The sequence below is a fragment of the Acinonyx jubatus genome, chromosome D2, assembly GCF_027475565.1.
Source record: "Acinonyx jubatus isolate Ajub_Pintada_27869175 chromosome D2, VMU_Ajub_asm_v1.0, whole genome shotgun sequence".
NCBI classification, from domain to species: Eukaryota; Metazoa; Chordata; class Mammalia; order Carnivora; family Felidae; genus Acinonyx; species Acinonyx jubatus.
The window spans coordinates 29,413,995-29,435,052 of NC_069393.1; the positions used below are offsets into that span (position 1 = coordinate 29,413,995).

General features: G+C 52.2%; 1 protein-coding gene across 5 annotated transcripts in view; it reads left to right on the top strand.

Annotated features, from left to right (window-relative positions):
* HK1 (hexokinase 1) overlaps positions 1 to 21,058 on the top strand; it is an 89,380-nt gene that overhangs the window by 50,452 nt on the left and 17,870 nt on the right. For all 5 annotated transcript variants that reach the window (XM_053207743.1, XM_053207744.1, XM_053207742.1 and 2 more), the window contains 7 exons: positions 4,401 to 4,520; positions 7,442 to 7,537; positions 8,113 to 8,212; positions 8,324 to 8,507; positions 15,041 to 15,196; positions 17,643 to 17,876; positions 19,982 to 20,286. In XM_053207743.1, coding sequence (XP_053063718.1) covers positions 4,401 to 4,520; positions 7,442 to 7,537; positions 8,113 to 8,212; positions 8,324 to 8,507; positions 15,041 to 15,196; positions 17,643 to 17,876; positions 19,982 to 20,286 — 1,195 coding nt within the window. The remainder of the gene's footprint in view (positions 1 to 4,400; positions 4,521 to 7,441; positions 7,538 to 8,112; positions 8,213 to 8,323; positions 8,508 to 15,040; positions 15,197 to 17,642; positions 17,877 to 19,981; positions 20,287 to 21,058) is intronic.

A 21,058-nucleotide genomic window follows, 5' to 3' on the forward strand; every position in this document is an offset into this window, starting at 1 on the left:
GCTGCCTTCCTTAGCTGGCAAAGGGGCTGTGGGCATGATCAGAAGGGCCCGTTCCCCTTGTCCCGTCTGTCTGGTTGTGGTGAGTGGTGGGGCCTAGCTCACCGAGGACCCCGTGGTCACGGTTTTCCGTCATTCGGTGTCCCGTTAGCCTGTCCCCGGGAGCCGCTCCTGCCGTGGGCCTGTAGATATACTGGCTCCTGCAGCCTGTTGCTTGCCTTCTGAGTCATGGCTGCTGCCCAGGATATGTATTCAGAGCTTGCCAAATATTTGCTTTAGGAAGGGTGTGTTCACGTCAAGGTTCATGACTAAGTTCTCCAGAAAACCCATTTGTTCTGAGCTGGACTTTGAGATGAGACCCAGGAGCCTTCTCCTCTTGACTCCTCTTGACTGTGTTGTTTCTGAATTAACGCGGGTGGGTCCTAGAGCAAGCTGCCTGCCGTTTTTTTTGTTGTGTTTTATTTTTGGTCTGAGAGAAAAGGGCTAATCCCAGCCATTGACCTGCTCCTGGGGGTTTGGGGTCAGAGCTTGTCCGACCGTGTCAGGGAGAGCATTGAAGAAGACGCCAGAAGAGATGAACCGCTGCTCAGCCGGCCACTGAAATGAGTGTATCACTCACTGGATGGCCGTGCCTGGAGGTTCCCCTGCCCGTGCCTCCCCTACTAGGCCGCACAAACTGACCCATTCGTCCAAGGTGGGCCTGGGGGCTGCCAGCTGCTGGGTCCCCGAACCCCGCCCAGTGGCTGCTCATTATTCCTTTGTGCAGGTGGCCCGCAGCCCCGCCTTGGGTCCTGCTCTTTGCGCTTGGCAGCACCGACCTCTTACTGTCTGTTCCCCACGTCCCGGGGTCGAGCCGCGTCTGCTTGGTGCCCTCACCATCAGGACTCTCTCCCTGGGCCAAGACATTCCTGGTGCTGTGTGACTTCACCTTTGAGGAGCAGGGCTTGTCAAGAGGGTGCCCACTGGCTATATTCACTTGCCCAGTGACTTCCTTCTTCCGGCGCCCGCAGGACCTCCTCTCTCCCAGCCTCTGTCTCTGTCTTCTCAGCTCCAGGATCACTTTGTTTCCTGCTGTCTGTCTCTTCCTCTTCCCCTTTCAAACGGTCTGCAAAGAAAACGTGACGAGGATGGTGATAATGGTGGTAACGGTCGTGTGTTCTTACAGCAATACTTCCGTGATGCTCATTAGGTCCACGTCCCTGCTGTAAGCACTTTGCATGGAGTGACTCCTTTAGCCATCGCAGTGACCCTCTGGGGCAGATGTCATCATTCTCCCCATTGTACAGATGAGAAAACTGAGGCTCAGATGTTAAGTGACCAGCCCCTTGGGTCACACAGCTCATAAGTGATAGAGCTGGGGTCTGCACCCAGGCAGTCCGGCTCCAGACGTTTCTGTTTTAGCAACGTGGAACACCCTCAGGCTGGGTCTTGTCTTTATTGTCTTTATCGAGAGTTTTTGATGGTGAGGAAACGTGAGGGCTGTGGGCAAGGAGGAGGGCCCAGTTGAGAATAGGGATGAACCAGGAAACTCTCCTCCAGAAGTTTGGTTTGAAGTTAGAAATAAGTATTAGTGGCCCATTTTTCTGAGATCTCTGACCATCCTGGAGGGTGGAGGCCAGGGGCCCCACTGTGCCCGGACTCACAGTCTGTGAACAGTCCTGAATTCGTGGGGCTGTGATCCCACGTTCTGTAATGTGCAGGATTTTTACACTTTTATCTAGAATAATAGAGTTTTACACTTTTATCTAGAATAATAGTAAACTTATAGAAAAGTTTTAAGATAAGCACAAAGAGCTCCCCTATATGCCCTCATCCAGATTTGCTTTATCTTTTTCTCCCCCTCCTCTCTGCGCGCGCGCACACACACACACAGACACACACACACACACACACACACACACACACACACACACACACACACATGGTATGCCAAAGGCTCAGTTCAGCTTTAAGCTTTAATAAGTCTGGAAGCATAAATGCAGCCTTTCTTAAAACATCACTTAGCTTTGGGAATTTTGAATGATAAATGTTTAAATTCTTGTTTTAGTCATTGTTTGCCATTTTCAACTGGAGAAACTGAATTTCCGTGTGGGGATTTTTAAAATCATGATCATGTTGTTAGGAGGGGGAAAATAGTGCTTTTTAGACCCTGAAATTTTGAGCCCAGCGAGGCCGGGTAACTTCCCCGCCTGGTTGGTCACAAGCATACTTAGTGTGGCGGTGGCTTCCTGTCTCTTTGAGCAGGCTTGTGGCTCCTGGAACTGTGGGCGTTTCACAACCACGGCGTTTCCTTCTCGACAGAGCCCTTGGGGGTGGCTGTGTTCCGTTTGGGTCTGGGAGCTGGTTACAGCGCCTCCCCCGTGCGAATCCGTTCCTGCAGCCTGCGTTCTCCCTGCTCCTTCCTGCCTGCAGCCTGCCTTCCTCTCACCCAGCCCTCTCGGTTGAGGGCCACAGGGGGGCCTGGAGCTTGTGACAACCGATGACGCGGGGCTTGCTGACGGACTTAGGAATGGGTTTATCTTACTTGGAAATGTAGGTCGCAGGAAGCTTAGCCGGGCTTCTCCAGGGAAGGTGGTCATGTGTCTCTTTAGTCGGACTCACTGGCTGCAGCCATCGTCTGAGTAATAGTGACTCAGGGACAGAGGCTCCTAGATCAGAATCGGCAGGTTTTCCTTCACGCTGGCAGGAAAGTCAGAATTTAGAGCTAGGTCGGGAGCATCTGGGGGAAGTTGGGGAATAGGAATAATGACTTCTGGCCCCCTCTCAAGGATATCCCTGCAAGGAAAGCCTTTGGGAAGATAGCCTTGTCTGGGTACACGGGCTGGGGTTGCTTCCTGTGACCATGTGGTTAGCTCTGCCAACACTGCCTTCTTCTGGCCTTCTAGAAGCTCTGTAGCTGTGTCAATCCTGTACATGAGGGAGGTCTAGTGTAATAACAGCCATGTGAAAAAGACAGAGGGTGACCTAGACTGTGGCATGGTGCCCCAAAGAGCGTATGTATACTTTGATTACATTAATGAAGGTATAGAGCTAAGGAAAAGGGAGGTTGTTCATTCCACTAAGCTTTCCTGTGTTCAGAACACATATGAAACATTATATTCAATTCTGGATGCATTGTATTTTATTTATTTATTTTTTTAAAGCTTATTCATTTAGTGTGTGTGTGTGTGTGTGTGTGCGTGCGTGAGAGAGAGAGAGAGAGAGGGAGCAGGGGAGGGGCAGAGAGAGAGAGAGAGAGAGAGAGAGAGAATTCCAAGCAGGCTCTACACTATCAGTGTGCCGGACATGGGTTTCGAACTCTTGAACCGTGAGATCATGACCTGAGCTGAAATCAAGAGTTGGATGCTTGACCGACTGAGCCACCCAGCCACCCTGATTCTGGATGCATTTGAGACAAGGGGAGGTATTTGATCCTAAAAGGTTGGCTTAGAGGTGGTGAGCCTTCCATCATGGACAGTATTCATACAGAGGCTAGGGAAACAGCGTTCTGTGTTCTTTCCAGTGGATTCTAAGATGCGTGTGTTTACCCCAGGCAATGTGTTGTGGAGCAGACAAACTAAAACTAAAATCCACTGAACAAATTGTGGTGTGTTCATACCACAGAATCCTATGCAGCAGTGAGAGCGAATGGTCTCTAAAGGCACACCTCAGCCCGGACGATTCTCTGACACATAATGTCCAGTGAAAGAACATGTCCTTGTTGCATTTATGTGTGACACAAAAACAGCACAACGAATCCAGAGTGCTGGAAGGCAGAGTGGCTGCCGACTGCCCTTGTGGGGTTAGGTGGTGGCAGTGACCGCAGGGGACGTGAGGGAGGCGTCTGGGTGCTGGTGACACAGGCGGGCGAGCCTTTGAGAATCTGTGAACTCTGCGCCTAAAGGATGTGTGCGCTTTTCCACGTGTGCGTATCACGCTTCAGGAAAGAGTAAAAGTATGACTGTCTGAAGATTGCTGAATCGCTCAGGTGGGCTAGAGGCTGTGACCCTCCCGTAGTGTTGGGAATTTACACAGACGGCGGGAGATAGGGATACAGATACAGGGAGGGGGCCGGAAAATGCCCCACCTGGGAGGGGGCCATGGAGACCACTGCCTGTGCCTTCTGGAGGGTGAGGTGATTTCCTCTTATTTTAAAATTTCTTCAGCGCCCAGTTAGGCAGACCATGACCGCCCACGGGCCGGTCCCGATGAAAGGGTTTGAACCGCTTCCTGAGCTGTGCTGGCCCGCAGGGGGGTCTCCTTGTAAGGGACTCTTTCTCTAGCCTTCACAGCCAGTGCGGCTTTCCCAGAGGGGCGTTCTTTTCCCTCTTGCAGAGGGAATTGTTTACCTCTTTCCCTGAAATGCCCGGTCCCCTGTCCCCTGTCCCCTGTCCCCGTCCTGACTGCTCTTGCGCTTTCTTTAGCTTTTCGATCACGTCGCCGAGTGCCTGGGAGACTTCATGGAGAAGAAGAAAATCAAGGACAAGAAATTACCTGTGGGATTCACGTTTTCCTTCCCTTGTCGGCAGTCCAAAATAGATGAGGTAAGGACACGCTGGGACTGGCGGGCCCCACAGAAGCCCTAAAGAGGGAAAGCTGATGAGCCCTTCGGCCCGATTCTTTTTCCCTTTTGCTCACCGGATGGCCTGCATGTCTCGTATTTTTCTTAAATAGAAACATTTGTAGGAGTTAACGTGAGGTTACCATCTTGTGTTTGTCCGTCAATTACGTGATTTACATACTTTTAGAGACGAATCATGGCGTTTGTGGCCATTAGGTAAGTAGAGACATTTGTGAAGCTCAAGCAAGTGAAGGAAGGGAAGGTAGGTTTGGTGACAGTGAGAGAGGCTGCCGAGCCTTCTGTCAGAGATGGACCGCGTGGTGTTTACCTAGAGGCCATCCTGGTTCCAGGGAATCTGGTCAGGATCCCACGCCTCGGGCCCAGGGCCGCCTCTCCACAGCTTCTGCCAGTGCCTGGCTCCAGCCCCAGAGACGCTGTTGGTTCCCCTTCTGACCTCCAGGTGGATCGTTGCACCCCCTTGCTGTCCATTCATTCATTCATTCATTCACCTGTTTAGTAAGGAAGGACTCCGGCATAACTCCGTGGCCCCATTGTACCTCAGCATACTGCCGGGATACAAAATAAGTAGATGCGACCGACCTTGTGCCTTTTCTTCATGGAGAGACAAAACACACACACAGGCAACCTGTGAACAGACTCCTATAACAGGGACCCCGATGGTTGACATTCCGGAGGGGCCATCGGGTACCAGGCTCCGTCCTGAGGCGCACGTCACAGTTAACACACGTGATCTTCAGACACCCCGTGAGTGAAGTGCTTACGGTTCCCGGTTTACAGATTGAGGAAACTGAGGCGTGGAGGGATTAGGAACCTGCCCAAGACCACCCGGCCAGGAGGGAGCAGAGCCCAGACCAGCTGTGGGCAGAGCTAGCTGTGGGGAGCCACTAGTGTGGCTCCAGAGCCTGTGCAGGATGGTAACATTGTGGTGCCCTCCACACTCCTGGGCAGCTCCCCTGTGCCTCTTCGGGTCAGTGCCCTGTCCTGGGCACCGTGTCATGCTCCTGGAGCCCTTCCTTCTGTCTGATTTGTGTAATTATGTCACGTTAGAGCGAGAAGGGGCTTGAGAGCTCAGGAGGCCAAGCCCCTCCTTCCTCAGATGGGAAAGGAAGCCTCCCAAGTTCACAGGTCTTGTTAATGGCAGATCTAGGACCAGAATCCCTGGGCACCCCCTCACCTAGTCCCTGCTCCCCCGACCGCTCCCCCCAGTTAAAGACCTCGAAACACTGCTGTCCTCCTGTCTCCAAAAGGGCCGCGGCGGCCACTCTAGACTCTGGTATCTGGCCCTGCGACACCTCCAAGGTGTTCATGTCACTTTCGCTTCTAGGGTGCCTTCGCAAACCTTTTCTCAAAGCTGTTGTTGGTACTAAGTTTCCCTTTGCTTCTGAGAGTGGAGACGTGACAGTCACGCCCCCTGGGCAGAGACAGTGTTGACATCCCCTCCCACCGTGAGAGGTGGGGGACGGCTTCAGAAGCGACTCATTTGCTTGCTCCTTTGTTCACCGGTGGCTATTGACCAAGTGCTATCCCCATGCAGGGCTAGGCGCTGGGAGAGAATGGGGAGCAGATGGGGCCTGCCCCCCCAGAAGGTGCAATCTTCCCAGGAAGAAGGCATGGCAGAAAGGGGAGAGAATGTCCTCAGAGCAGGAGAGCCCCCCAGAGCAGGGCAGATAGCCTGGTAGAGGGGCTTTGCAGGCAGAGGAGCTAGAGGCAGGGCCCCCACCCACAGGCCTTGACCCCCATCCGGGGAGGGCTTCCTAGGCCGGGCCATGCTGCCTGCCAAGAAGCCGGCGGACCGCAGACTAATTAGCCATCCAGGGGGCCTGTGCCCACTCCTCAGGGATGCCTGGAATCTTCAAGATTGTCCAGATCTAGACCAGCTGCCTTGTCCCACAGGTGAGCAAAGTGACTCTCAGAGGAATTTGGGGAGCTGCCCACAAGGAAACGGGCAGAGGTGTGAGAATAGGACTCGCCTGCTGATTTCCAGTCCCGCATTCCTTCCACAACATTCTCGGAGGCCTCTTGGGGGTTGGGATTGAGGGGAAGAAAGCAGTGTCCAGGGATTTTTGGAATGCCTAGCTTAGCAGCAGGCCGCTGCCAAGGAAAGAACCACAAACTCTCCCAAACACGCACCCTTCTGTGCGCCTTACAGGCCGCGTGGCTTTCGCCGTGAGCCGGGGCAGCCCGTGTATGGGCAAACTCCCATCCCAGCCCCCAGGGGCCCACGGGACCTGAGCAGTAACAAGTCTTCCCAACCCTGCCGCGTGTATGGCAGCTTTCTCCTTTCAGAGAACAGCACTCAAGTATAACAAGTATTCTTTTGTTCAGTATCTTGGATTAAAAAGAATACGAGAGCAATACGTAAAGCTATTGAAACAATATGAAGGTACAAAGTAAAAAGTAAAATTCTGACCCTTCCCCATTCCCAAGTGAATGACCACTGGTTGTCTCTCCTTTTTGATGTCTGTCCATTAATCCACAAGCACAAATGGATCGTATTGTATTGCTGCTCCCAAACGGGGGTTAAAGTCCCAAGTCGGGGACGAGGCATACATCGTATTTAGTCGCTATTCCCCTGCAATGTCTAGGACCTGGCTTTAGAAGTTCAGTAGCCAAGGATTATCTTGGCATTTTGTTTTCCTGCCCAACTTGGCTCTGCCTCTCTTTCCCTGGGGCTGTGGAAGCCGGGACCTGGCTTGCAGGTGGGGAGGGGTGATCAGGCAATGACGGGATTTCTCTTGTTCTCTTTTTAAATGGAGTCTGGCTGAACCGCTTGTCCTCTCTGGGCCTCTGCTTTGTCACTAGTCTTGAGCAGCCTCCCCGGGGACCTGGGGGTTCTGGAGGCCTCCCGGCCCTCGTCCAACCCCCATCTGCTCTCCTTTGCAGGCCATCCTGATCACCTGGACAAAGAAATTTAAAGCGAGCGGAGTAGAGGGAATGGATGTGGTGAAGCTGCTTAACAAAGCCATCAAAAAGCGCGGGGTAACTTTCGGGGCCGCCTGGAGGTGGGGGAGTGTGGGGAGAAGTCTGTGATCTAAAACAGACCAGGCCCTTCCGCGGGGCAGGAGCGCACGGCCTGAGGCATCACGTGGGTGTCTCGAAGACCCAGGCAGATGAACGGTGGGGGTCCATGGCCCGGAAGGTTGGGGTGGCTCAAAGCAGGGGTCTCCGAAGTGCCGCCCGAAGGAGCCAGGCCCTTGGGCGGGGGCAGCGCTGGGCCGTGCGGGGAGCTGACACGGTCGGGTGCTGCCGGTGCGCACGGAACGAGGGCAGTCAGCGCACGGATGTGGTGCGGTGCTTTGTAGAGGGCTGTGGCTCTGTGCGCAAGATCCGCTCTGGAAAGACTCTTAAGCCAGGTAATTAAGATGACTGTGCAGTTTCCCTAATGTAATTACCGTGCTCTGATCCAGCCGACTCGAGTGCCGGCAGCAACGAGAGCAGCGTCACTCCCAGGAGCAGGGGTGGAAACGGGAGCTCTCTTGCCACACTCTCTTGAAGGTTGGTGACCTCCGCTCCCATGCGAGAGTGGACGGTGACACCCCCTCATGTGTCCCCAGGACTACGATGCCAACATTGTGGCTGTGGTGAACGACACGGTGGGGACCATGATGACCTGTGGCTACGACGACCAGCAGTGCGAAGTCGGCCTCATCATTGGTAACGTCACCTCCTCCTCATCCGTCCCTTCGGCTGGTGTGTCCGGAGGGCACAGCCTCGTCTCCTGATTTTGTGGTGGTCACACCTTCTGATCGTGTCTCTCTCTCCCAGGCACTGGCACCAACGCGTGCTACATGGAGGAACTGAGGCACATTGACCTGGTGGAAGGCGACGAGGGCAGGATGTGCATCAACACGGAGTGGGGGGCCTTTGGGGACGACGGGTCCCTCGAAGACATCCGCACCGAGTTCGACCGGGAGATAGACCGTGGCTCTCTCAACCCTGGGAAGCAGCTGTGAGTCCCACCTTTTCTGACGATTCGTGCACATGACTTAGGGGACACTTAACGAAAGGCGTGGGTTGTGAGGTGATAGGGGCAGAAGGCAGGTAGTCACAAAGGGAGACGCCCAGCAAATTTGCGGGACCCGTCACTCCTGCTGTGGATAGATATGCAGCTGTGGCGACTGCCGCTTTAAAAGCACGTTTTGAATGATTGTCTCTTTGTCTAATTACACTAATTGCGTCCTCATAAAAAATCTTGGAAATTAGAAATACAGAAGCACTCGCAGAAAGCTCAGGTTCAGAAGCACTGTAGACAACTAGCATTGCCACTCAGAGCGAGCGGGGCCATGAGGTAAGCAGGGCATCAGCTGAGCAGAGAGAGTGAGTGTCCACTCATTCGATGCTACTTCTTGAGAGCTCTGTGCTAGACTCCGAGGACAGAGCAGGACCTTCCTGTCCAGTACTTAAGAGCTAGTTGGGGAGGTATGTCCCACGTGTAAATGTTGGTTATGCAGAGGAGTGAGTGCAAACCATTTGAGTCATATAGGCCTTAGGGAGACGGGAGAAGGGAGAAACTTCTTCCGTGTCATGGATAGGCGGATGGGTCAGAGTTGATAAAGAGCATCAGACTTACTGGGTCAGTTATTTTTGGCCTTGGAGAGCTGCCGAGGTATGAGTGACATTATTCAGGACAGACATTAGTGTGGGCATTTCTGGATAGGAGCTACTTACTTCCTGAAGTGCATATGCCCCTGTTTTTCTGTGATGACCCTGTGCTAGCAGCACTCTGATCAACCCCCCAGCAGCCTTATCCTGGGATCGGATGCTATCAGTGCACTGACAGGTGTTCAACCCTGTTGGCTTAGCGGTCCTTATCTTTTTTTCTTTTAATAATTTTTAAAAAATTTATTTATTTTGACAGAGAGAGAGCATGCGATCAAGGAAAAGGCAGAGAGAGAGGGAGAGAGAGAGAATCTCAAGCAGACACCATGCTGTCAGCACAGAGTCCGATGTGGGGCTTGAACTGGCAAACCATGAGATCATGACCTGAGCTGAAATCAAGGGTCGGACACTTAACTGACCGAGCCACCCAGGCACCCCTTAGCAGTCCTTAACTTGTGCCAGAGAGAAATGGGAGTCCTTTTGTCATTTTGAAACCCATCACCCAAAAATCTCCATAGCCTAGGCTGGATGATTGGGCTTTCCACCCGAATTAATGGAATCCCATAAGTGGGCGGCCCCCCTCCACTGGTAATGGTGGTGGTGAATAAACTAGGTTTCTCAGAAAGAGAATGCCAGGTTCTGAGATCCAGAGTTGAACATCAACTCTGCATCCAGAGACTGGGGTACCAGCTTGGAGATAAAGGAAGCCTGTTCCAGAGCTCTGGCAGCCAAAGGTTTTTTTTTTCCCCCCAGTCCATTCACCTAACTTGCGGCACTAAAACCTGACCCCGTGTGACATGAAGCTGTTTACTGTGCCTACTTTACAGTTCACTGGAGATCTGTGGATGTGCTTGATCACATCATTATCTCAGGTACCTCTGGGGATATTCTGTAATATGTGCCTGTGTGTCACAGTGCATCTCTAAAATTCTCACGGTTCCACATTCCCAAGCATATGCGACCCCAGGGGTTTCAGATCAGAGATGATGTACCCGTACCTGTTGTTACTATCAATCGTTTAATCAGAAGTCGCCCTTCTCAGGGAGCAGGGCAGTTGCCTGTGATAACTGAGCAGATGTGACCCAGGCCCATGTCTGGTCCGTATCCTCAGCCTCAGCACAGGGATCCCATGTAGCTTGGGTGGAAGCCTGGATTTCTCTGCCGTCTATTTTGAAGTACTTCTGAATTTTCTAAGGGACTGAACTGTATCCCCGGGCTGAACTGTGAACTGGGCTCACAGTTGCCTTGCGATAAACATTTTTGGAATGGTGGTTGGATAGATGCATAGATAGAGATGGATGGATGGATGGTGGATTAAGCAGGAGGAGTGAGGATGGAAAGGTGGATGGATGGATAGATGGATAGATGAATGGATGGATGGATGGGGGTGAATGGGGAAATAGAGAATGGATGGAAGGATGGATGGGGGTGGATGGGGAAATGGAGAATGGGTAGATGATGGATGGATGGATGGATGGATGGACGGATGGATGGTATATGGGGAGGCAGCTAGATGGGGAGGAGATGGGTGGTGAATAAACAGGTGGTTGGGTGGAACAGTGAAGGGTGGGGTGAAGTCAGTCTTCTCCAGTGTGTTTCCCTGTTTACTGGTCACCATAGGTCAGGTCTTGTTAAGAACAATGCTAAAGAGGTGATGGAGTCTTGAGTTACATCACATATTCCTGGAAATAGGCTATTGGCCAGAGAGTTTTTTGCCAAAGCAAATTTTTGCTCTTTCCTAGGTACCTTGCCTAAGTTTTGGAGTCTTCCTTATTCTGTGCAAATGCCAGAATTTGGTTCTTGTCAGGGAGAGGTGTCTGCTCCATTTGACTGGTGGGGAAATTAAGGCAGTGTGATAGGACAAGCTGGCCCAAGACTCTCTTGAGGGTTGATGTGGCTTAGGTTTAGGGCTTTCTGCTCTATTTGAAAGTTTGAGTTTTCAGAGTGACCTTCTAGAATATCTAAGACTCATCTCTTACCATTTATGGACCAACATCATCAGTGGTGGTCTGGAGGAGTGGTTTTTCATTGCTGATTGCTCATCGCCTTTACATAAAGGCCTTTTATTTATTATTATTATTATTAATATTATTATTATTATTATTATTATTATTATTATTTTAAGCTTATTTATTTTGGGGGAGAGAGAGAGCATGCATGCACACAGGGAAGAAGCAGAGAGAGAGAGAGAGAGAGAGAGAGAATCCCAAGCCAGTTCCCTGCCACCAGCTCAGAGCCTTATACTGGACTTGAATTCATGAACCACGATATCATGACCTGAGCCCAAGTCAGGAGTCAGATGCTTAACTAGGCACCCCCATAAAGGCCTTTAAAAAACATATTGTAGCCCCGGCATCCCCTCACCCTACCCGCCTTCCTCCCAATTCTGACCCAGTTGGCCCGGGTCAGGACCTGTCCTTAAGAGCCTAAGAGCTCTCCAGGTGATTCCATTTTTTAACCAGGGTTGAAAATGTAAGTGTGTGGGATTTGTACAAAGGCCCTCGGTACCCAGACGGACTCCACACCACTACATACGCACTCATTCATTTTGACTGAAGTTTGCGTTTACTGAGTACCAACTGTATACATTTGGCCAGGAAGGGTATCATCACGGTAGCTCTGTGGCTCCTGCCTGCACTGGTGATAACTACTTTCAGGATAGCAGGGGACAGCCCTGAGTATCCAGCAACCCTAGCCTTACCCCAGAGTTAGGAGGTGTCTCTCTAGAAGGGATCAGATATTCAGCTTCCTCCCTACCACCCTTCCACACTAGGCCTGTTCTGGTCACATGCCTGTCTCCTACTACAGATTTGGGTCCCACCCTCTGTGATTTTTAATTCTCCGTCTCGTCCCCTCCTGTCTTCTTGGACTCCTTAATCTTCTTTTTCCGTGTCATGTCTGGAATTTTGAATCCCGTTGCCCTATGTGATTCCTTATCACATCCTTCAACATGCAAGGAGCCACATGCCCCCCAAGACAGCAGCAGCAGTGACCATGACAGCAGGATGGTTTGACCTGCAGAATTCTTTGACCTGAACGCTAGTGAAGTCAGTCCCCAAACACCTTTTCTTATGGTTGCTCTGCCTGCTCCACGGAACCTCTCCAAAGCTCTAATCCTGCTTAGCGTGGCCTCAGACCTCTCCCGCTTCTCTGGTCCCGGGCGGCCCACTGGAGCGGACCCCGGCTGCCAGGGGAGCTCCCGATCGGCATGCGAGTCCTTGCTCCCCTTGTGTGAACATGACCCCCAGCCCGCCCTTGCCAGCCTGTCCCCAGGCCATGTGGGTGTCGGCCCTGCCTGTGCCCACCGGCCGGCGGGAAGGCTGCGGCTCCTTGGTGTTTGTGGGCACTGAGTGCTAGGAGGTGAATCACGGCTTGCCTGGTTACTTGGCTTCACTTGAGCAGAGCATGTTGAGCATGTTGGTTGAGGAGCCCTGCTGTGTCCGTGAGCCTTTGGCTTGAGCTGAGTGAGGCTCATCAGAGGTGCTTTTTCCTGGTTTTGCTGCTCTGACAGGGGTTCTAGGAAAAGGGGATGATGGGGTCCATGTATGGAAGAGACGTCGTGTAGAAAAGGGAGATCGTTGTGAGTGTCTCCAGAGGGCGAAGTGAAAAGCAAGGGGCAGAAGGTGCCAGGAGGCTGATTTTGGCTCATCCTAAGGACAGGAACCTTTTCTGTTGTCACGCTGCCCAGTGGGGGCAGGCTGCCTCAGGAAGGAGTGAGCTGATGAAGGCAGACAAAGACATAGGGTTGGGGGTGGGGCTGGGGGGTGCTGCTAGCATGACAGTAATAGCTGACGTTAAATGACATTGCCCATGAGAGAGGCAGAACAGCACAGCGGTTAGAGCATAGCCTCTGGTGTTTAACTGGGACGGTGACCATGGGCACGTTTTATAACCTCTCTATGCCTCAGCTTCCTCATCTGCAAAGTGGGGACAGTGATATTGTCTACCTCATAGGGTTTTAGTGAGGATCAAATAAGTTACTACATGGGAAGTGCTTAGTAAAGTGGGATGCGTAGCAAGGGCAGCCATTCTAGCACTTTGCCCATGTTAACTCCTATCCTCTGCCCAGCGGCCTTAGCAGTAGGCCCTGCCGTTATCCCCATATTCTGGGTGAGGGGATCAAGAAGTAAGTAGCACAGGAAGCCGCCGAGCCGGGATTGAGCCCCGGGCAGGCTGGCTCCTGCCTGCTTCGAGATTCCGGCTCGGGGCTGTGCAGAGGCCGTTCCCACAGGTACCTGGGGTGGCAGCTGGGCAGCCGGGCCTCAGAAAGGCCTGAGTCCTGCCAGGGATCCTCGACACAGCTGTGGCTGGGGCGGTCCTGTCTGGTCCTGTCAGGAGCAGGAACAATGGGAGCGGTGTTTCTCTGCGCCCGCGTCGGGGCGAGGGAGGGCCAGGCACTCAGGTCCCAGCAACATCCCTGGCTCCCGGGCCTGGCTCTGAACGGAACAGATTGTTTTGCTGTGTCACAGCCAGCTCTGGGTGTGCCAGCTGGCCTCCCTCGGAGGAGAGGCAGGCCACCTGGACGTGGACCTGCCTCTCTGATCTGTCCGGCTCAGGGCTTCCTCCTGGGCCCTGCCCAGCCAGCATTCGGGGCCCGAGTCTGGCTCAGGTGTGGCGCGGAGCCCTGGTCCGTGGTAGCCTCTCCTCTGCAGCGTCGGGCTCAAGGTGGCCGCTGCAGTTACAGAGCCCACGCCTCATGCCACCCCTCCCGGGGACACAAGAGAGGTGATTCGCTCTGTGACTGGCCCGTGGCTGTGCGCCACCCGATCAGCGGGATGAGCTGATTGGCTTTAAGCTACTCAGAGCCCTCCCCTGGCATTTAGGGTGAGGTCAGTGGGAGAGGAATGGGCACCCCAAAGCAAATTTTTGCTCCTTTTGGCTAGAGAAGGGGAACATGGATGCCAGGGAGGTGGCCGGTGACAGGAGTCCCATGGGAAATGGCTGTGTTTCAGCCCCATCGTCTACTCAGCCTTCCCTCAGAGAAGGCATTTACCTGTTCTGACTGAGCTGGGAAATGGAGAGAATGTTCCCCAGCCACCTCCTTCTCTCAGGGCTTGGAGCCTCCCTAGTGGAGTGATGGAGACGAAAACCCTTTAAAAAGCATAGCAAAGGGGCACCTGGGTGGCTCCGTCGGTTGAGCGTCCGACCTCGGCTCAGGTCATGATCTCACGGTTCATGAGTTTGAGCCCTGTGTCAGGCTCTGTGCTGACAGCTCAGAGCCTGGAGCCTGAGTCTCCCTCCTGGATTCTGTGTCTCCCTCTCTCTCGGCCCCTCCCCTGCTGACACTGTGTCTCTCTCTCTCTGTGTCAAAAATAAATAAACATTAAACAAATTTTTTAAATAAAAAATAAAAATAAAAAGTATAGCAAAGGGGCGCCTGGGTGGCTCCGTCGGTTAAGCGTCTGACTCTTGATCTCAGCTCGGGTCTTGATCTCAGAGTCGTGGGTTTGAGCCCCATGTTGGGTTCTGTGCTGGGCGTGGAGCATACTTTAAAAAAGAAAAACAAATAAATAAAAATAAAAAATAAAAGGCAGAGCATAGAGTTTTATAAGAAATGATCATATTCTCATTTCTGTCCGGGGGCCTCCTTGTCATCCCCCATCTCACCTCCAGGCAGCCTTCCCCGCCTGTCCCTGCTTACCTCCTCTGTCCACCTAGGGATAGGTGTGGGGTCTAGAGGAGTCACCCCTCCCCCACTGCTGTCCCGTCACCATTTAGTCACACGGTTGTGTGTGGTTTTGCCTGCCGGCGGGACCATGAGCTCAGAAGCCCGAGGCGGTGGCTCCCTCTTCCTCCCCTCTGTCTGTCCTATTCCTCATGAGCTGCCCCTGGGGTACCCACATAGGAAGGACCTGACAGGTGCTACACACTTTTCTCCTGCAGGTTTGAGAAGATGGTGAGTGGCATGTACTTGGGGGAGCTGGTTCGACTGATCCTGGTCAAGATGGCCAAGGAGGGCCTCTTATTTGAAGGACGGATCACCCCGGAGCTGCTCACCAGGGGGAAGTTCAAGACCAGTGATGTGTCAGCCATTGAAAAGTAGGTGCCGCCCCTCAAGGCTTTCTCTTTTCCTTCGCTCCAGCCCCTCCCCATCCCCACCTGCACACACAGGGGAGATTAGAACCCAGGGAGTAGATGACTCCAGTGGTGAACGAGACGCTCACTGAGCCCGGGGCCTGGGCTTGGAAGCCTCCCTGCACATAGTAGGACCTTCTGTAGACTGTGTTCCAGGGAACCCTGGGGCTCTCAAGATAAGGTATTCCGTGAAGAATCAGGAATTACTAAATCCTCCATTTAGAGATTTACAGTACTCATTAGCATGGTAAAGAGAGCCCAGTTCGCTTTGGCTAACTTATAATTTCCCAGACTTCTTTTATGCCTGAAATGCCTTCCCACTACTCCCCCCAGTTCTCTCACCTGTTAACTGCCAGACATGTTCCCTGGCACAAGTTTGGGAAACATCGATTAACAGCTGAGACAGGGCAGATCGACATGGGAGGAAGGAGTCCAGCCAGAAACCTGACTGCTACCTTTCGGCCTCAACTTGAGAAACCCGGATTTCTCTGCCTTGACTGTTACTTGTGGGCCTTCACCCTGAGAGGGAAGAGGGTAAACTTGATCCCACAGCCGTTTGATGTGGTTGGGCACCTCCAAGTCTGAAGGACTCCTTTCTTGTGGCCGGCCTCCGTGTGCCACCAGGCTCTGTTCCTGGTTCGGAGACATGTAGCCAGGTGAGGCCACCTGCTGAAAGATAGGGCTAGCTTGGTGTTGGAGAAGTCCTTTCATCTCTGTACGAAGCTGTCATTGCCACCGCCCTGCGGTGGTCCTGGAGACTCCGATCGAACCAGTGGCTTCCTAGCTCTGGCTCCTGGGACGCGATGTCTATGAGCTGTCTGCAGGTAGAGAAGGAGGCTGAGGAGATGGGACGGGGTTTATGTGGACGTACTCCTCTGCCACATCCATGTACGGGCATTTACCTGAGGATCGCTCTCCTTCGGGAACTACCAAGGGAGAGCTGGTGTCAGCGGGGCGCCATGATACTGAGTTCCCAGCCACCTCTCTCCTCCAGCCTCCGGGCTGGCTACTGAGAAGGGAGGGGGCAGGAGGCTCATGGCATGCCCTCAAAGTCATCGACAGAGTCAGGAAATGCCTTCCTTTTGGCCTGCTTCTGGTGTTGGCCCACTGGTTACCACGAAACAAAAGCCCACTTGAGCTAGCTCAGGAAAGCGTGTGTATTGGAATAAAGGCTTTCTCAACAAAACCTAAGCATCCTACCAGGGCAGACAGACGTTCAAAGCATTCTCTTTAAAATCGGGAGTAAGAGAGGATCCCCCATTTTTATTTAGCATTGTCTGGAGTCGTAGCCAGTGTTGAAAAAGAAAAAAAAAAAATTAAAGGCTTAAGAATAAAAAAAAGAGGAAGTAAAAGTATCATTATTTGCAGATGTCAATTGTGTGTATGGAACACCAACAATATCTAGAGGAGTGAATAGAATAATGAGAGGTAAGGGAATCATCTGGAGAGGAGATGCCAAAGTCAATTATATTTCTATATATTGGCAATAATTAAAATGTTAAATAACCCTTTTATTTTAGAATAGTTGTAGACTTACAGAAATGTTGCAGAGACGGTGCTGAGTGTTTGCCCATATCGCCGCCTGAGTTTCCCCCATATTAACATCTTACGTTACTATGTTACGTTAAAGTGAACAAAAGGTATATACACGTGAATTTATGCCATCTACACCATGTCGTCTGTAATAGTAAAAAAATTACAAAGTACCTCAGAACGAATCTAACAAAAGATAACAAAACGAGTACGTAGAAAATTAAAACTTGACTGGAAAACCTCAAGGGAGCGTAAGCCTCCCAGGGCAACTCGCAGACCCCAAGCGCCAGCGGTCTCCCTGGGTCTCCTAAGCACTGAGCTCCGGGGTGGGCAGCTATGTCTCGCCTCTCCACCTCTCTCCGTGTGCCCGGCGTGTCATAACCCGGCCTACTGCTATTTTTTCTCCTATTACCTGGTATTTCTTACAGAGTAGACTCCTCCTCCTGTTCTCAGGCATTTGATGTCTTAATTCCATACCATACAACTTTTTTTTTTCTTTAAATTTTTTTTAATGCTTATTTTTGAGAGAGAGAGAGAGAGAGAGAGAGAGAGAGAGAGAGCGGGCACACGCACGAGGTGGGGGTGGGTACAGAGAGAGAGGGAGACACAGAATCTGAAGAGAGAGAGAGAGTGGGCACGAGTGGGGGAGGGGCAGAGAGAGAGGAAGACCCAGAATCCAAAGCAGGCTCCTGGCTCTGTGCTGACAGAGCGGGGCCCAGACTCACGAGCTGTGAGATCATGACCTGAGCCAACGTCAGACGCTTAACTGACTGAGCCCCCCAGGCGCCCCTCACCTTTCCAGCACTTTCGAACCTCAGTGCTTTGCACTGCCTGATGTGGTCCTTAACCCACGGTTAATTGGCCTCTGACCTCACAGGAATAAGGAAGGCCTCCACAATGCCAAAGAAATCCTGACCCGCCTGGGAGTGGAGCCATCTGATGACGACTGTATTTCAGTCCAGCACGTGTGTACCATTGTCTCATTTCGCTCTGCCAACCTGGTGGCTGCAACGCTGGGCGCCATCTTGAACCGCCTTCGAGATAACAAGGGCACACCCAGGCTGCGGACCACGGTTGGTGTCGACGGGTCTCTTTACAAGACGCACCCACAGTGAGTCTGCCCTTTGCTATCATTGGTGCTCAGTGCCCATCTGGGCTAAGGACCTCCTCCAAAGGTCAGACTTTTGCACCCAGTGAAGGTTTCTGGCATACAAGAGTGTATCTAGTTCTGGGCAGGAAGGTCAGAATTGCCCACTTGAGAAGTATCTGGCCCTCAGCCCGTTCTCCTGGTGTTGCTTCTGGACTGTCAAGTCTCATTTCATAAGTCTTTTTGGGGATTTCTGTAGCTACCAGGAGCGCTGGGTGGAACATGTCTGTATCTTAAATCCTCTTGCTTACTCATATTTCGTCAACAACCTTCATCCTCACTGTAGCTCGGGTCAAGGGTGCAATGCCCACATTCTTGTTTTAGAGGCTCCTGTGAAAGGCCCCCCCCCCCCCCCAGACGTGCCTTTTTTAAACGGGCAGCTTGTTGACATTTTGCATCTGAGAGCGGAGAGCCGGAGGGAGCTAGAAGTTGTAAATGGCCCCTGTTGACGATGAGGGGCAGTCACCGTGCTGCCTCCTGGTGTAGTGAACGCCTTAGCTGCAGAAGCCTTTTGTGGTACCACGAACACGGCTTGCACATTTTTTAAAGGCTAAAGGTGAAATTCTGTGTCTATAATTATAGACTAGCTTTTAACAACAGCTCCCTTTGACGTGAGTTTCGCGCAGGACCTCAGGTACTTGGCCACCATATATACGAAGCGTACATAGAGTGGCCTTGTGACGCCCTCACTCCAGTTCTAGCGGGCGCTGAATAATAAACATTGACTTAAATGGAAATCATTGTCACGAGGGGGCAGGGTTTGAGCTAGTCAGATGCTATTGTCCGTTAGGTTCGTAGTTTTATTCCTTCGTATTTTTAAAGTATTTGTAAAATTTTCGATAATGGAGCTAGCTATCATTTTTTGGGGGGGGTGGGTGGTTTCTCGGCAAATGTATGGACAAGAAAGCTTAGGGATTTGTAACATCACATTAAAAAAAATTTGTTTTTAATCGTGGGAAAATACACAATCTAGAATTTACTATCTTAACCGCTTTTGAGCGTACAGTTCAGAAGTGTTAAGTACATTCCCACTATTGGACGACCAGCCCCACCCGCCACCCCCAGAACTCGTCACTGACAGGGTCACCTTTTAATTTTTTTTCTTTTAACGTTTATTTATTTTGTGAGACAGAGAGAGACAGAGCATGAACGGGGGGAGGGTCAGAGAGAAAGAGGGAGACACAGAATCCGAAACAGGCTCCAGGCTCTGAGCGGTCAGCACAGAGCCCGACGCGGGGCTCGAACTCACGACCGTGAGATCATGACCTGAGTTGAAGTCAGACGCTTAACCGACTGAGCCACCCAGGCGCCCCCAGGGTCACCTTTTAAACGATAATGTTGATTAAATGCGTTTTGTTTTAGGAGTATCGTCTATTTGGTACACAGAAACGTTAGATAGTTCACAAAATGACAAAGAGAGTAGAAGTTACGTTTAGTCCTGCCCCTTGGCATTGATCACTGCTAATATTTGGGGTTCTGGTTTCCCTGTTTCCCTTGGCAGGCAGCCTTCCATCCTGATGACCGACCATAAATTTTGCGGAGGCTCTGTGTCTCATTGAGTCCTGTCCTAAAGTCCTCCTCTAGCCAATAGAGAATGTCCAGACCCTTGGGGGCAGAGGGAAAGGGCAGGTGAAAATAAAAAAAAACAAGAGTGATTATGAGTGATTGTGGAGCCTGTCCCCAGCGCCAGTAACGAGTCTGAGCTGTTGACGAAGTCAGTCAGTGCCTACCCCACCACTGTCTGGAGATAGTGTCAGTCCTCCTGGACTCCAGGGTGAAGTCACAGGCCCAAGGTCACCTGAGGTGGAAGTTGGAGAGCTCACCTTTGTCTCCTGATGCATCTGATTCCCAAACACCGGGCTGATAATGAGAGTCCTTGTTTCTGCGTGTGACTATTTCATTTTTCCTTCTTAGTCCTCTGCATTCGCCAGAGCTTTTCTACAGTGCATGTGTATGACTTGGGGCATGAGCAAATCAGTTCTAGAAAACGGAATTAAGGTGTGGGAAAGGAAGGGGAAGCAGAGGTCCCTGACAGATGGCGCAGTCTAACTATTGTGGCACGCCCACAGGTATTCACGACGTTTCCACAAGACTCTGAGGCGCTTGGTGCCTGACTCCGATGTGCGCTTCCTCCTCTCGGAGAGCGGCAGCGGGAAGGGAGCCGCCATGGTCACCGCGGTGGCCTACCGCCTGGCCGAGCAGCACCGGCAGATCGAGGAGACCCTGGCCCACTTCCGCCTCACCAAGGATATGCTGCTGGAGGTGAAGAAGAGAATGCGGGCCGAGATGGACATGGGCCTGAGGAAACAGACGCATGAAAAGGCCGTAGTCAAGATGCTGCCCTCCTTCGTCCGGAGCACTCCAGACGGGACCGGTGAGGGCCTCTTCTGGGGACCAGCATACCCCTCCTGCTTCTCCTACCAGCGACCGAGTGGGGCGGAGGGAGGTTGGCCTCTCCAGTGGTTGTGGTTATTTTGGCAAGAGCTGGAAAACTCACTCAGAACCTCTGTCTTCCATTTTTACCACCGACTTGCCCCGTGTGTGACTCAGGGCAGTTAACTCTCCCTGGATCTGGCCTCCCAGGCAGGCACCATCTCGAAAACCACAGTCCGGCTCACAGTTAGAAAGGGTTCTTTAAAGAACAAAACCGGGTCTCTCCCACAGCACCGACGTTGCTGTGGGTTCTCTCGCACACAGGTTAAGCCGCGGAAGGAAAGGTACCCGGCGCACCCTTCCTAAGTCCTGACACGGTGTGCTGGGGGCAGACAGAGGCCTGGGGCTTTGCACACCCAGGCAGGTTGGAGAACAGAATCTAACCCTTGACGTGACCTTGCCGGTCCTGAGCTGAGCCCTGTGGAGACTCTGAGGGGCTTCTCGGGTGCGTCCTGGAAATAATGAGTATCTGTGATAGGAATTAGGTCCTACGTATAAGTTCCTTGTTATGGCATTATAGTACTGCTTTATAAACCACCCTCAAACCTAGAGGCTAAAATACCAACCACCAATTGTTGCTCCTCTGGGCCAGGCTCAGCTGGTCTCTGCTGGACTCATTCATGAGTCTGTAGTCACTGGTGGGTCAGCTCAGAGGCCTCCCTCCCACGTCCAACCGTTGGCAGTCAGCTGGAGCGCAGCCGTACCTGGCCACG